The following is a 15,589-nucleotide window of genomic DNA, read 5'->3' as shown; positions in this document are numbered from 1 at the left end:
TTCGTAGCTATGTTTCGAAGAGACGCCGTACAAAACCGATGATCGTCGCCAAGAAATTTAATGCGCAGCTGAAAGAGAGACGCTGCGCGTCTAGGCGCAGTTCACGAAACGCGTGAAAGGCCCGCACCAACGCCGGTACAAGACAGTTTATGCGCAGTTGCGGGAAGGGGCGTCAATGCTGGCGAAATAGGGAAAAGGTTGCCGATTGTCGCGATGCGTCCATCTGGACGCTTTCACGGGATAACGTATTTTTCCGGAAGTGAGCTCCAGGTTCCATCCATGAGACAAGCGACTTCCGACGCCGATTGATGCGAATCCATTCGTCGCGACGACGTCCGACCAGACCAAATTAAGTACTGGCGACCCTCCGGAAGGCCCGGACGACGTCGCTAAACGGATGAAGAGCGTCGCCGCGCCAATCGCATTACGCGATCTGGAGAGGCAATAATCACAAATGGGTACCTCTCTTTTCCTCTGTTCACTTCTTTTCACCTGTCCTATCCTCTTTTGGTATCTCTGTTCTTCATTTTTCACTTTCCCTCTCTCTTATCCTCTTGTCTTTTATATTATCATCTCGTTAATTTTCTCTCATGTACTCTCTTCTTTTCTTCTCTCTCTACTTCTCTTTTCTCGTCTTTCTTTTCTTCCCCTTCTCTTTTATTCTTCTAATTCCTTCACTGCTCATTTCCTTATCCTCCTCTTCGCTTGTATTCTCTTCACCTCTCTTCGTCTTTCCACTCTCTACCCTTCTCTGTACTATCTTTTCCTTTCAACTCTTCTGATATTTTCTCTTTTCCTACCCTCTTTCTTTTTCTCCTATCTTTCCTTCTACTCTCTTCTGTTCTGTTGTCTTCATTTCTCTTTTATTCTGTCTCGCCTTCCCACTTCTGCATATCTAAGTTATTTTTTTTACTAATAGGTACTATTCTAATCTGATAGCCCGAGAGGATTTTATTAACGACAGCAGTTCTGAAAACTTCAAATCGTATCTAAACTGTACTGCTAATGAGAGCCTCGGAGTGGGTTGATAATGAAATTATGAGTTATTATGGATACTTACAAACAAAATATATGACTTGGCCTTTTTAATGCTCTAATGGAAAATGGTCTCTCACTCAGAGGGAGGAACACAGATTGCAGGTGTTTGAGAATCGGGTGTTGAGGAGGATATTTGGGCCTAAGAGGGAAGACGATGGGGCGTGGAGAAAACTGCACAATGACGAGCTTAAAAATCTGTACTGCTCCCCCAGTATTGTGAGGGTGATTAAGTCGAGAAGAGTGAGATGGGCGGGACATGTAGCGAGCATGGATGGGACAAGAGGTGTGCACCGGGTACTGGTTGGGAAACCTGAAGGGAAGAGACCGCTGGGGAGACCTAGACGTAGATGGGAGGATAATCTCAGGCGGGATCTATGGGAGATAGGGGTTGAAGGAGATTGGATGTTGGTGGCCCAGGACAGGGACCGTTGGATGGCTTTGGTTAATTCGGTGATGAACCTTCGTGTTCAGTAAGCCATCTAGTTAGTTAGTTAGTTAATGGAAAATGCTACGAAGTCTTTTATTGTTCCGGTAAGGCAGAAATCGTACGTAAGGCTGAAAGAAAAACACCTTTTTTCTACAAGAATAAGTCTGTATTTTATTTACAGTAACTTTTTTCGAAATATACAGTATTTATAAAATATTAATTTTATTGAGCAATACAGTAAATGACCACCGGAAAAAAATTACATTATATTCTCTTGTCTATTTCCAGCACTAATTGTATGCATAGAACAGCAAAATTATTTTATAAAAGATATAAAATGTACGTTCCCTATAATTGAACACGACAAATGTGAACAGAATTTCGGTACAATAATATTATTCAGTAGCAATATTAAAGTTTAAATAATGTTGTGAAATTTTTTGGTTTTCACGACGACAAATATAAATATGGTTGTGTTTTGGGATGTTGTGCAGTGTGGTTTGGTAGATTTTGGCGGACGTTTCAGAGAAACATACCGCCGTCATTATCAGGATTAGTATTTATCACACTACGCTGTGCAAAATCCCAGAACACATCCATCTTTATAAAAATTACACTTTCAAATCAACCATTTACTAAATTATGTGCAGTAAAATCTTTAGTGTCGACTAAAAGTTTGTTACAGTGTGCGCCCGTCTTATCAAAAGGGAAAGTTTTAGCAACATAATTTCGTAGCATACCCTTAAATACCGATGTTGCAGCGAAGTGTGTGAACTTAGAACTGTGATAAACGACTTCCGATCGGAAATATTCGCTCATCTTCACAGTTCAATCGTCAGATCAATCACATGGATTTTAATTGTATTTGATATTTATTAAGTAGAGAGTGGTGTTACATGTATCTTACATTATGAAGTATGTCATATAGAGAAAGCGTATAAATTATATCTGTCGGTACCACATCTAGGTAAAGAGGAAGTCTTTAATTTTCCGCAATGTTCGCTTAAATTTTCTGTTTATTAACATGTGCAGTAATTTATATTCATATAAATGCAGAATTAAATTCGGTGTCATGGTTACGCTTTCGTAATTTTCAGGAAATAAAAATTTGTTGGTGACAATTCGCATTGATCAGCTTGACGGTTTGGTGGCGTGGCAGGAAACGATTATTTGAAGTGTCTGTGAGAAGTAATACAGAATGTGCAACTGCTATTGCGTCAGAACTCATAAGATAAATAACCATTATATTAGCTTTATAGAAATGTTAATATTAATCGTTTAAATTATGGGACTGGTTTCGAGTTGATAATTGGGCTGATACTAATCTTCTAGTGAGTCATAAAAAGAGACTGCAGATTTCTAATTCTCTGTTGGTGACCAAAATATGTTTGAAGTGCCGGATGTAAATTGTGAATTGATTGTGTTGTTCACATTGTGATGTAATAGTACTGAAATCACTTTAAAATTCAATTTGCACAAATTTCTTTTGAGCCAGGCAATGCGCCTCTAATAATGTTTTCTTCTATCGCTAAGTTGTCTCCTTTAACGTAAAATTAGTTTATGATTTGTTCCATAATATTATGGGTTTAACGTATGTAATCCTAAGATAGTGTAATTGCGTCATATTGTGAATATTATATCAATTATTTATTTTTAATCCGTCTGATCACAATATAATTTTATTTAAATGTTAAATTTAAATTTAAATTTTTATTTACAAATGTAAATGTAAATGTTCCGAAATGTAAATCGATCAATCGATAAGGAACATGAATGATATTTTATTATCTTAATTATAAGAAATTTTAAATAAAATTATATTGTGATCAGACGGATTAAAAATAAATAATTGGTATGTAATCCTGTTTGTGATTGACACAGTTCAAATAACATTTTTAGCATTTAACAAATGCATTTCCATTACTTTTATATTTAGCGTGTATTTACATGAACTAACATATTTTTTGTATGTTATATTCTGGAATTTATGTTTAGTGTATTTTTGTATAAATTAACTATATTTGAAAGTGACAGTCGTATAATTAAGAAATTGTAATATTAATATTTTGAATTAAGTATTTTAAAACCTCTTATTTTATACGTTTACTTTGAAGTACAAATATTTATTACTCACAGACACTACTTTAAAGCTACAGTTTAGCTTGTCATTGCCATAGCAATTGTAACCACTTCTCGAATCCACTACAGAGTTGTAATTCAGATAATCTATCCTGCGGTGTTTCAAATCCTTCCGTCAAGTACTGGTGTTTAGCTCCAACATTCTTGAAAAAACTCCGCTTAATGGCAGCTAATTCGGAATACTTCTTGAGGTGCGGTGTTAAGTTTCGTCCGGATGTTAGGAGCCAGTTGACGAAGATGACGTGAGAATTGAAGTTAAAAGTGAGAATACAGTTCTGAATATGGTGAATTTGAACTAGAAAAGAAAAGACAGAATTTATTACAATAAAACAGTACAAAATTTAATGTTTATGCATCCGATGTAATATTCATATTAAACTAAGTGTACGTTATGTGTTCAGATTTTAAATTTAGGAAGCAATGAAAATATTTTTATGAGGCGGAAGTTGGAATATATTAAGTGACAGAATCGTTTGTTGGGCAGATGTTTGGTTCTATTCGTATCCAGGGAGATACCTTCTTATAAACGCCTTTTAATGAACGTTGCCAAAAGCGAAGAGAATGCAAATGAACAGTGTTAGCAAAAGAAGGTTCTTATTCAACAAAAGCCAACAAGAAATGTGCTTATGCTAGCGTGCAAAGACATTTTTTGTCACTGAACACAAAACAAATGGACGGATGGAATTTCAAACTTTGTTTGAATTGGTAAGGCTGATAGCCAAAATATGTTTAAGAAATTTTTGCTATGTATTGTTTGTCGGTTTATATACGACTTAGTAGCATTAACTTTAATTAATAACACATCAGAGATCCGACAAGCGTATCTATTTATTAGAGTGAATAAATTACCATAAGTTTTGGGTTATTATTTTCTGATTTACGATGTCATGTCTTGTAGGTAGTAATCAATGTTTTCGAGGAACATGTCGCCTCCATCTTCAAGTGGGAAAATGGAGGCGGTATGTTCCACCGGAATGTTTGTATATCCTATCTGACAAGGGATTTCAGATATCGTCGGAGGACGCTCGTGAAAGTTTACGATGTACTATGATTGAAAAGGGGAGAAGAAATGGTAGGGGAGAGACTGCATGTGCAGTACTGTTTAGCTTACATCACCAGTCAACATTGCAGAGTTTTCGAAATTAGCCACCGTCCTTGCGTCATAACCCAGAAGAACATAAGATTTTCGTCAGACGTAAAAACCTCTGATCTTACCATTAGTAGCCTGGACAAACCGTTGGTGACGGAGCTGAATGGGCCTTTTCCAATGAGATCGTCATACTGAAATAAGACAATACGTAGTCACTTTAATATTATCCCTATGGTTTGCTGTCCGGCTTCGTGCCATTACCTTTCTAATATACTGCAAATTTCATCTTCAAAAAAATGCAATTCATATTTGAGCTGGATCAGTTCATTCAGTCAAATGGTTTTCTATTCAATTGACAATCGAAGTCCGATTTCTTACATTGGCAAGATCCCGCCCTCCTCAACGTCTGGTCCAGTCAGCCTCAAGTCCTACTTAATCTGTTTCTCCTCTCTGTGAAGCAGTTCATGCACCTCAACAAAAAATCGAGTTCGGGAATGCGTGGAGATAATCTCCACGCACCCTTATACGCCTGCATCTCGTGGTGTATAGAGGCGACTTTGCCTTCACGATATAGGCCTACCCTTCTCAGGTGCAGGTATTGCTGGTGCACTGTAGTTCAGTTATAAATTTGTACCCACACTAGTGACGTAACTGTTGACAATCGCAATTTGTCCGCTGGAAAGCAGGTTCAGTCAACCAACGCCTTTCGTCTTCAGATTTCGTGATGCATGCAGCATGTGGTGCGTGTAATACGCATTATTTGAACACACAATTGCGAGATTTCGTGCTGGGTTGGTTCAGTCGTTTTTTTCTGAGTGTTTGTCTCCTTAAATACGCGCTTACTCCAATTTAGATTCCTCCTACGCTATCACCACTAAAATTATTTTCGACGAATTACATTTCGTCCGTTACCGGCCAGTCATAACACTGAATTTACATTAAGTCAAATTTTAACTTCGTCAGAGTTCTCAAAAATAGTTAATCATACAACGCACTAATAACAGTAAATTTCACCCAGCTGTTTAACCAAGCATCACGCCACGCAGACATTTTGGGGAGTGGAGGTATAGCTCCACACATTCTTAACCTCAGATTTACTTCCCTGCTGCTTTGTCCCCGAGAACTCAAGATCTTGTTAAGTTAATTTTACGTGAAAAAATCATCAGTTGAATGACAATTTTACAAAATGTAGGGGAAAGTAAATTCAGATTCCATTCTGTGACATCTGATGTGATGAGATGTTATAAAACATGTCGAAGAAGTTTGAATACAAATTGCCGAGGATTAATTTGTGAAGCTAAGGCAACGGAATGGACAGGGGGATGTAGACACCTGCTTGACGAGCTTCGTAACCTGTGCTCTTAACCAGGTCAGGTCGCGATAAATTACATTTGAGGAGCATGCAGAGTGCGTGGGCAGATGACAGATCCACATGAAATTTTGATTAGAAAACTGAACGGAACAGCCCGCTTCATTGACCTTGGCTTTAAGGGGGCGAAAGTACCCAGTGAATGTGAATTTTAAAGAAAGGGGGCGTTTGAGGATGAGGATTGGATTTATTTGGCTAAGGGCGTCGACGTTTCGGCGGCGGTTCGTCGTTAACGTGATAATTAAATTCAAGATCCCATAAGCAGCAAAAATGATTTGATCAGCTGAGTGACTCGAGAAGGTCTCTGCTCCGTGAAGTTCGAACTTTATCTGCAGTCAGGGCACGTACTGGCCATTGAGATACACAAAATTACAAGGAAAGTTTTTGTGAAAAAATATTTACTGCTTTCGAGTCGTTGTAAACATGTTCTTACCTTCTGTCACAGTCAGTGGGCACACTCAGTCGAACGAGTTTGTTCAGTAACACTAGAAACTCACTTTCGATTTCCATGTAAGCAACCGGTAAATTGCCTACACGTTTAACTGTACTCGGCCAGTCACAGCTCATGTATTGTTCGTCGGAATGTTGTCAGCCATGTGAAAGTGATTGTTTGAGTTTTTCTTTGACGTCCCACCAGGAAAAAAGTTATTAGAGTTTTAAGCCGATCACATATTCCTGACAGGTAGATTGTTGCGGTAAAACTGAAGGCTTGTACCTGAGAGGTACCTGATTTGACTCTCGGCTAGGTTGTTCTACACCCTAGCTTATATTTTTCGAATTTTCGTGTCTTAGAATGAAATGCATTTTGGGATAATTTTCTTAGATTTTTGCTGATGGAATTTGCCGCCTTATTCATTACTATTTTTGAATAGATGAGCGACTCTCAGCTTCTTCACACAGTTCAGTTTTAACTCAGTCTTAATGGTGGTCTGACAAAGGACGTTGTACCAGTTCTCGTACTCACCGTTCCACCTTGCAGAGGATCCTTGCTGCCTCCCGTACCACCTCCCCCGCCACCAGCAGCGTTACCTGCACCCTGGAAATGTGACAGATTGTTGTGTGTTCACTCGGATGTTTCATCTTGTGAACCACAGGAGCAGTAAACCCCCTTTAATTAACCCTTTCAAGCCCGAAGCACATCTAGCTAAGATTTGAAATTTCAGTCCGTACCGCAAAGAAAACACTTCGCGCCTTCATTACAAAGATCAGTCGATTTAGGGCCGTAACCGCTGTTAAACCTGAGATTCATACAAATTATTATTTATTGTTAAGTCATATGGTACATTTAGTTACCACTGTACCTTAAAAGATTCCAGCAGCAGATCGGAATCTTAGAATGGAATTTTAAATAATGTTTAGACTAGCTCAGCCCTTCAGACTGAACTCTGTCACTTACCCCACTGCTGCTCCCAAGCAATCCGGATACCAGGCTAAGGACGTTGGATCCACCACCGCCGCCGCCATCTTGACTGTCACCGCCGCTGCTGCTCTGTGGCACATTATTGCGGTGGTGAGGTTTCAGGTTCTCAAGGCGACGCCGTGTACTCTCATAGAAGTTGACCAACTTTCATAGGTTCAAACTGCTTCCATCATCATCGAACTGATAATGAAGGCGGTACGCACCTCCGAATCGTTGGACCACTTCTACAAGACTACAATAAAGGCTGTCATCTTAAGTATCAAAATAATTGTTTATAAATGTAAGAATAATTAGAAAGATCATTAAGACGGATGACGAAGACAACACGACCCAGTTACAGTTTAAACCAGGGGTGGCCAACCCAAATGATCTTTCGGGCCACTTTGGAAATGCATCATAACTCCGCGGGCCACATATAAAATTATAGACATTTTTTGAAGTGAAAAATTGAAACATAATGAGTTATTATTATTGTGTTTACTATTATTCATTATAAAATAAATATATTTTGTAAAAGTGTGATGAATCTCGCGGGCCGGAAAAATGTTCAAGGCGGGCCACATGCGGCCCGCGGGTTGGCCACCCCTGGTTTAAACCTACAGAACAATGGAAAAAGTATGGAAACACGACGGACAGGGTTTTTAGGCCGGTAGAGGTATTAGATATAAATTAGTGAAGACAAAAGAAAGGAGAAAAGCGCAGAGATCAAATAGCGACGACATTTTTCCCCTCGGCACGTGTTTGCACTTACCCCACTGCTGCTCCCAAGCAATCCGGATACGAGGCTAAGGATGTTGGATCCACCGCCGCCGTCTTGACTGTCACCTCCACCGCCACTGATTCCCTGTGGAGCCCCCCAAACAACATTACTTGTTATTAAGCTGCTATGTGATTCTTGAATCATGACACGAACAGGGTGGAATTGGGACATTGGAGTTCCTTTCAGTCCGACTTGCATTAACTGCAAGCGAACCGAACTGGCGGAAAATTCAAAGCCATTCAAAGCCTGATGAGAACTGTAGGATCTACTCCATAAGTTCAGTTCCACGACAACAAAAGCCTCACATCTAACACGACGGCGTAACGTTTTGTTTGGATTGCAGGAATAAACTGGCATATGAAGTACGTGATTAATACTGAGGGTTCAAGTGGAATATCAAAATTTCCATTTATTTGGTGGCGTAAACGTCGTCATAACATTGATACACAAATAATATTAAAATAAAAACAGGCAAATAGCAATATAATAATTATCTCAAAAGACGTGAATGACAATTTCATCCACAGCTTCAGTTTCAATTAAGTTTGTAGTAATTTTTTATTTTTTATTTTGATTTTCTGGGCATTTGTTTCCGAATGTTAATACTTACTGGACTAAGACACGCTGACAGGGGTCCTAAGAAGAGCCTCAGAAAATCGGGCTTTCCCCCTGGAAATCCGCCTCCAGCTGGACCAGTTCCTCCACCGCCACCCTGCCCACATTGTTATGATTGACATCCATGCAATGTTAGTTACATTTTAAACACAACGTATTTTTGTAGCAGCTAATTAGATGCAGATTGTTCACGGTTGGACTTACCCCGCTGAGGCTTGCTGAGAGGGGCCCCAACAGGCTCAGGATATCCGATCCTCCACCCCCTTGGCCACCACCGCCTCCCTGCTCCATATTAGTGGGTGTATGATGAGGCTCTTACTTATTAGATAGCAAGTTAGTTAGTAATTTTAAGGAAATTAAGTGTTATTAAAGAAGCCTTAGATTATAATGTTCAGTGTATGTGCTCCATCGTCTCCATTTTTTTCCTTATTAAGAATGATTGGAACATTATCACCATTCCTCCAAGTGTGGTGCTTAGGCGCAGGGACAAATTTGCTTAATGTTTACCGGGACTTAGAGGCCTGTATAGGGACTCGGTGCTTTAATAGGTCAGTGCTCTTAATCGTGGAGTAAACAGTATTTCTCATCAGTGTGATAACCTTTTGAAGGGTAAATCATGCAAAGTGTTTTACATAACTCTACACCTGTTACAAAATTTTCAAATGAGCTGTTCCGCTTAAAGTAAACTCACCCCACTGAGACTTCCTGAGAGCGGCCCAATGAGACTGAGAATATCGGATCCACCTTCGCCACCGCCACCCTGTAGATTTTTTGTGCAAGTAAATTAGTGTTTAACTGCAGTACACAGACCAAGAAAGCAATTGGCGTTTGACAATCAAGGCGCAGCTTACCCCACTGAGGCTTGCTGAGAGGGGTCCAAGCAGACTAAGAATATCAGATCCACCGCCTTCTCCACCACCCTGTGGTTAGTATGAAGAGTGTTAGTGTTAGTGTTAACTGAGTCGCCAGTGAATTATGAAACTATTGTTAATATAAATGAGGAAGTGACACTTACCCCACTGAGGCTTGCTGAGAGGGGTCCAAGCAGACTAAGAATATCAGATCCACCGCCTTCTCCACCACCCTGTGGTTAGTATGAAGAGTGTTAGTGTTAGTGTTAGCTGAGTCGCCAGTGAATTATGAAGCTGTTGTTAATATAAAAGAGGAAGTGACACTTACCCCACTGAGGCTTCCTGACAGCGGTCCAAGCAGACTAAGAATGTTCGAGCCTCCGCCCCCTTCGCCGTCTCCGCCACCCTGTGGGTAAACAGCGCTGTTAGTGGCGCAAGTGTAAGTGGCCCAGGTGTCGGGATTTTGTAATTGGCGCAGATAATTTTAGGGTAATCTCGGGCGAAGAACGGGTACTTCCTCTAGTGTGAAGTAAAATATGCATTCGCACGATGCAAGCTCCAGAATTGGAAGAAGGTTAATAAAATTGTACATATATATCTCTCAGACAATGAGTAATCGGGTTTAACGCCGTGTTCCGTTAACTTCTAAAACAAATTAAGAGTCGTAATTCATTTTAGGTTTAACGATGATGGTTTATCTACATAGGTTATATTACATCTATATTGCGTGTAAAGATATTCAGCCATTTTCATAGAGATGAGGAGAGAACTGACTGAAAGTCAGGATATGCGGTAATCGGTTTGGGATTCGACCTCAGGATCTCTCGGATAAAAGCAGGTCACTGCATGGGTTACGTAAAATTGTTCCCGTGGGCAGATTCGTAGCTTATTCTATGACCTTATTTAAAACTTCGAATGACATGGGCAGATGATTGTGAATGGTCTTGGTCAGATTCAACATGGTGTCCTGAAATTCGCTTCAAGACGCTTAGACCTTCAGTCAACATCCGGGGTACCTCGTTACACATTCGAAGTACAAACTTTTCAAATACAAGTCTAGAACATTACCTCTTCGTCATAATACAACCAGTACAACGTTTACCATGAAGATTTCTTTTCTTCAGACATGACAGCGAATGTGACGGTAAAACATCGAAGAGGAAAGGAAAGTGTTTGTAGCGACATCTCTTGTTATACGTCTGTCACTACCAATGCGAGTTTACGAGGTATACGGAAGTGTTTATCGGAACTACGCAGAAGGTTCAGCTAATCTCTTTAGCAAAGCGTTGCGGATACTGCTAAATATTTTTGTATCTGTAAGACTTGAGGTTCTCACAGCGGTGAGTATGAAGATATCCGTCTTATGGGTTATTGCGCTGTGTAGTCTGGTCGATGTTAACCAACGTTTCAGAGGTCATACAGCCTCCGTCATCGCCCTGATGATGGAGGCAGTATGACCTCTGAAACGTTGGTTAACATCGACCAGACTACACAGCGCAATAACCCAGAAGACGGATATCTTCATTTTTGTATCTCTTTGTACTGTTTCCAACAATACTTAGTTCTTGTCGATGATGGTCCTGTAGGTGTTTACATTATTTCGGAGGAACTTTGTCAGCCGCCTACAAAACCACGCGGCCTCGCCACCGGAAGAACATCAACACCTTCACCACTGCCAAAATCTTAGATCTCATACTTACATCTTGGACAGCGAATAGGTTGTGAGGTCTGTTACTTGTCTGAAAAGAAAGTCTCTCGCCTAGTGTACACAGAAGGAAAATATTATTCCAAACGCCCGCGTTTTGTTAATTTCTCGCTGATGGTTTTGAACTTACCCCACTGAGACTGCCAATGAGAGGTCCAAGGTTGCTCAAAAGGGCCCCTATGTCGGATCCGCCATCTCCACCACCCTGTGTTGTTGTTAGTATGGTCAGATGTTAGATTATCATGCAGCGCCCATTACATGTGGAGTATTAAGACACTTAAAAACGGCAAACTTTTTTTAAAAAAAAACGCTCTTTAAACTTCAGGGAACTACCGCCCTTTGGAAGAAGGTCACTGACATAAATGTTTTCAGTGTTAGTCACATATAAGAAATTAATACGATCTTGTATGACGGTCTTCTGTTATGTTATTACGTGTAGTCTAATAGACGTTTAGAGGTTCTTTCTCATGCTCGCCCTGGGGATGGAGGTAGCAAACACCTCTGAAATTTTGGTAACATTTACAAGACTACACGGTGTAACACTTAGAAGATAGTCACCTTCATATGCTCTCTTTTATTATTTTTGTTCAAAAATCCGTAAAGATATAAAAGCCTCCACTTATAACAGACTCGTTCAGCCGTACATTAAAAGCAGTTTAGCTTATGAAATAGGGTTAAGGTAATCAATTGTACCACCATACGCCACACAAGTCAATATAAGCTGCAGGCGAATATGACGGTTAACAAATGTGGATTTCATAATTCGTTCACTTAGACTGTGAAATGTATATGAAGAAGTTTAAGTCATGGTTACAACACGTTGAAACCTAGTTCATAATGAGACGATGTTGCAGCAAAGTGGAAATTTTAGTGATATATTCCTTTACTGATTTCTTGCCAGCCTGTTATTCTGATATGAGCACAGGAACATAGCGGCTTGCTCTTGTTACAAACTTCGCCGCCTAGTGGCAAATATGAACCAGTGCTGCATGAGTTTACGTCCACTCCATCATCAGTGTGAACGAACAATAATGCACATAGAAATTGTTATTCGAAGAACTTGTCCCAAAAACGGCATATAAATGGTGATGTAATTTGATAAAGTGATAGACTAATGAGTATATTTATATAAGGTAACCGGCAAGGATATTTTTAATTAAGACATTGTGTATTAATGATATGAATAATTTTATTGTGTATTGTCTTTCTTATGTAAATTCTAAACAGGAAAATTACTTCATAAATGCCAGTGTATTTTTTCCTGTAATTTATTTATGAACTGTCTTAAATTTAAGACTGATCCCTATAATATACACTTACCCCACTGAGGCTCCCAATAAGGGGGCCTAGATTACTCAAAAGGGCCCCAATGTCAGATCCACCACCTTCGCCGTCTTCATCACCACCCTGTATAGCCGAATTTGTTAGTTATAGAAAAATTCTCTTAATTTGTGTGCATAACATTTTATTCAATTTTGTATTTACATTGTTACGAATAAAATTAGTTTAGACTTACCCCACTAAGACTACCGATAAGAGGACCCAAGTTACCCAAAAGGGCCCCAATGTCAGATCCACCACCTTCGCCATCTTCATCACCACCCTGTATAGCCGAATTTGTTAGTTATAGAAAAATTCTCTTAATTTGTGTGCATAACATTTCATTCAATTTTGTATTTACATTGTTACGAATAAAATTAGTTTAGACTTACTCCACTGAGACTACCGATAAGAGGACCCAAGTTACCCAAAAGGGCCCCAATGTCAGATCCACCACCTTCGCCATCTTCATCACCACCCTGTATAGCCGAATTTGTTAGTTATAGAAAAATTCTCTTAATTTGTGTGCATAACATTTCATTCAATTTTGTATTTACATTGTTACGAATAAAATTAGTTTAGACTTACCCCACTAAGACTACCGATAAGAGGACCCAAGTTACCCAAAAGGGCCCCAATGTCAGATCCACCACCTTCGCCATCTTCATCACCACCCTGTATAGCCGAATTTGTTAGTTATAGAAAAATTCTCTTAATTTGTGTGCATAACATTTCATTCAATTTTGTATTTACATTGTTACGAATAAAATTATTTTAGACTTACCCCACTGAGACTACCGATAAGAGGACCCAAGTTACCCAAAAGGGCCCCAATGTCAGATCCACCACCTTCGCCATCTTCATCACCACCCTGTATAGCCGAATTTGTTAGTTATAGAAAAATTCTCTTAATTTGTGTGCATAACATTTCATTTAATTTTGTATTTACATTGTTACGAATAAAATTAGTTTAGACTTACCCCACTAAGACTACCGATAAGAGGACCCAAGTTACCCAAAAGGGCCCCAATGTCAGATCCACCACCTTCACCATCTTCATCGCCACCCTAAGCATTCGAAAGAGTCAGTAGCAGGAAGAAGCTGTTAGTTTTATAGCTGACTCGTAATTTGTTAATATAATTTAACATAGCAGTTAGTTTATTTAGAATTTACCCCAATATAATGCGAATTGTCTTCTCTAGGTACCTCACTATACGAAAGTTCTTGCACATTATACTTTCGCATGATCAAAATCTGTGGTGTTACGGGAAAAAGGTTAAAGTCATTGAATGTATTTTCTCAGGACAAGATGAAACAAATTCATGCCAGTGCAGTAAAGTGCTTAAATTCGAGGGCACATTAAATCCTGGAAAATAATTTACAAAGAATTCATTATAACTACGCATCAGTTTGTTTTACGTTAAAATCCAGTAACATTTTTATGAATGGTCTTACAGCTTACTTACCCCACTGAGACCGCCAATAAGTGGGCCCAGATTGCCCAAAAGGGCTCCAATGTCCGATCCCCCACCTTCACCGTCTTCATCATCACCGCCCTGTATTCATACAGTGTTAATTTGAAAAGAGTCCTGTTAGTGTGTATTGTGTACAGTCTTTCCAAGAATATCGATTATGTTATGCTTAGACATTCACTACTTACCCCACTGAGACCGCCAATAAGAGGGCCCAAATTGCCCAGAAGGGCTCCTATGTCGGATCCACCCCCCTCACCGTCTTCACCATCGCCCTACATGGCCACAGTGGTTAGTACAACATGCAGACAATAGGTAAATAACTGTCATTGAAACCAACGGACTGACTATTCATTAATTCTGACAACGAAGAGGAATATTAGAAAAATGGAATAAATAATAATAACAATAATAACAAAATGGGACTATTTTTTAGAAGTTAGTTGATATGTTGATACATTTGAGATAAACTGACTCTAATAATCCACATTATTATTTTGTTATTAATTCTGTAGTATATTATGGTTTTCTATGAAATGTTTTTAAAAAATCGTAAAATAATTTATAATTAACAGACTATGCACACAGAATGTCACTCAGGGTAGAATGGAGAAACGAAAATAGGGAATTTTTAAATTTACTGCGTTGTAAACCAGTAAAATTTATTTGTATTTTACACAACACACGCCTATTTAATTTTGAGAAACACTTACCCCACTGAGACCGCCAATAAGAGGGCCCAGATTGCCCAAAAGGGCTCCAATGTCCGATCCCCCACCTTCACCGTCTTCATCATCACCACCCTGTATAGCCACAGCGCGTTAGTTTATTAACGTGGAGTCGTGCCTTTTTTAAACGAAGGTCATATAAAATGTTGGTTTATTTGCAAGTGAACACTGACTCTAAGGGTATATATAATATACGAGTAAGTAACTTACCCCACTGAGGCCCCCGATAAGTGGGCCCAAATTGCCCAGAAGGGCTCCTATGTCTGACCCTCCACCCTCACCGTCTTCATCATCACCACCCTGTATAGCCACAGCGTCATTAACAAGACAGTTACATCAGTTTATGCACAGAAATACCTAAATTTACTGTGTTAGTATTGGCGGTTAAATTTGACGCAGTGTGACAAAAATATTATTTAGATAAAATTACTTACCCCGCTGAGGCCTCCAATAAGTGGGCCCAGATTGCCCAAAAGGGCCCCTATATCAGAACCGCCACCCTCACCATCATCATCACCCTAAATAAAGATAATGTTAATAGCAGCAGTAGCAATGGTTACTTAATGAAACAGAAGTCGAATTTATTACCGCGGATGTTTCATTTGCAGAATACAATAAAAGCTAAATACATTCATGCGGCGAAATTTGTAAAGGA

General features: G+C 39.4%; 2 protein-coding genes and 1 long non-coding RNA gene across 8 annotated transcripts in view; 1 reads left to right on the top strand and 2 right to left on the bottom strand.

Annotated features, from left to right (window-relative positions):
* The window catches only part of LOC110829565 (uncharacterized), a 173,054-nt gene that overhangs the window by 64,050 nt on the left and 93,415 nt on the right, over positions 1 to 15,589 (top strand). The window lies entirely within an intron of this gene.
* The window catches only part of LOC110829566 (uncharacterized), a 42,476-nt gene continuing 28,496 nt past the window's right edge, over positions 1,610 to 15,589 (bottom strand). For 2 of the 4 annotated variants that reach the window (XM_087354737.1, XM_087354738.1), the window contains 8 exons: positions 10,038 to 10,115; positions 9,874 to 9,942; positions 9,710 to 9,778; positions 8,235 to 8,327; positions 7,460 to 7,552; positions 7,028 to 7,099; positions 4,820 to 4,885; positions 1,610 to 3,899 (listed from right to left, as the gene is read on the bottom strand). In XM_087354737.1, coding sequence (XP_087210863.1) covers positions 3,822 to 3,899; positions 4,820 to 4,885; positions 7,028 to 7,099; positions 7,460 to 7,552; positions 8,235 to 8,327; positions 9,710 to 9,778; positions 9,874 to 9,942; positions 10,038 to 10,115 — 618 coding nt within the window. In that variant the 3' untranslated portion in view covers positions 1,610 to 3,821. Of the gene's footprint in view, positions 3,900 to 4,819; positions 4,886 to 7,027; positions 7,100 to 7,459; positions 7,553 to 8,234; positions 8,328 to 9,549; positions 9,619 to 9,709; positions 9,779 to 9,873; positions 9,943 to 10,037; positions 10,116 to 15,589 lie in introns of all 4 variants that reach the window. The other 2 variants (XM_087354739.1, XM_022063407.2) reach the window with 2 other exon arrangements.
* LOC147872826 (uncharacterized) lies at positions 11,545 to 15,558 on the bottom strand. 2 transcript variants are annotated; one of them, XR_015536756.1, is made up of 4 exons: positions 15,369 to 15,558; positions 13,715 to 15,234; positions 13,519 to 13,605; positions 11,545 to 13,409 (listed from the first exon to the last, which is right to left on the bottom strand). It is a non-coding gene; the product is annotated as an uncharacterized LOC147872826 (long non-coding RNA). The 2 variants fall into 2 exon arrangements; XR_015536755.1 differs by having other exon boundaries at positions 13,715 to 15,558.

This window comes from Zootermopsis nevadensis, unplaced genomic scaffold, assembly GCF_977971745.1.
Source record: "Zootermopsis nevadensis isolate Lab colony 2312 unplaced genomic scaffold, Znev_1.0 Znev_ptg000024l, whole genome shotgun sequence".
In the NCBI taxonomy this organism is placed as follows: domain Eukaryota; kingdom Metazoa; phylum Arthropoda; class Insecta; order Blattodea; family Termopsidae; genus Zootermopsis; species Zootermopsis nevadensis.
This window is presented reverse-complemented; position numbering and strand designations above follow the sequence as displayed.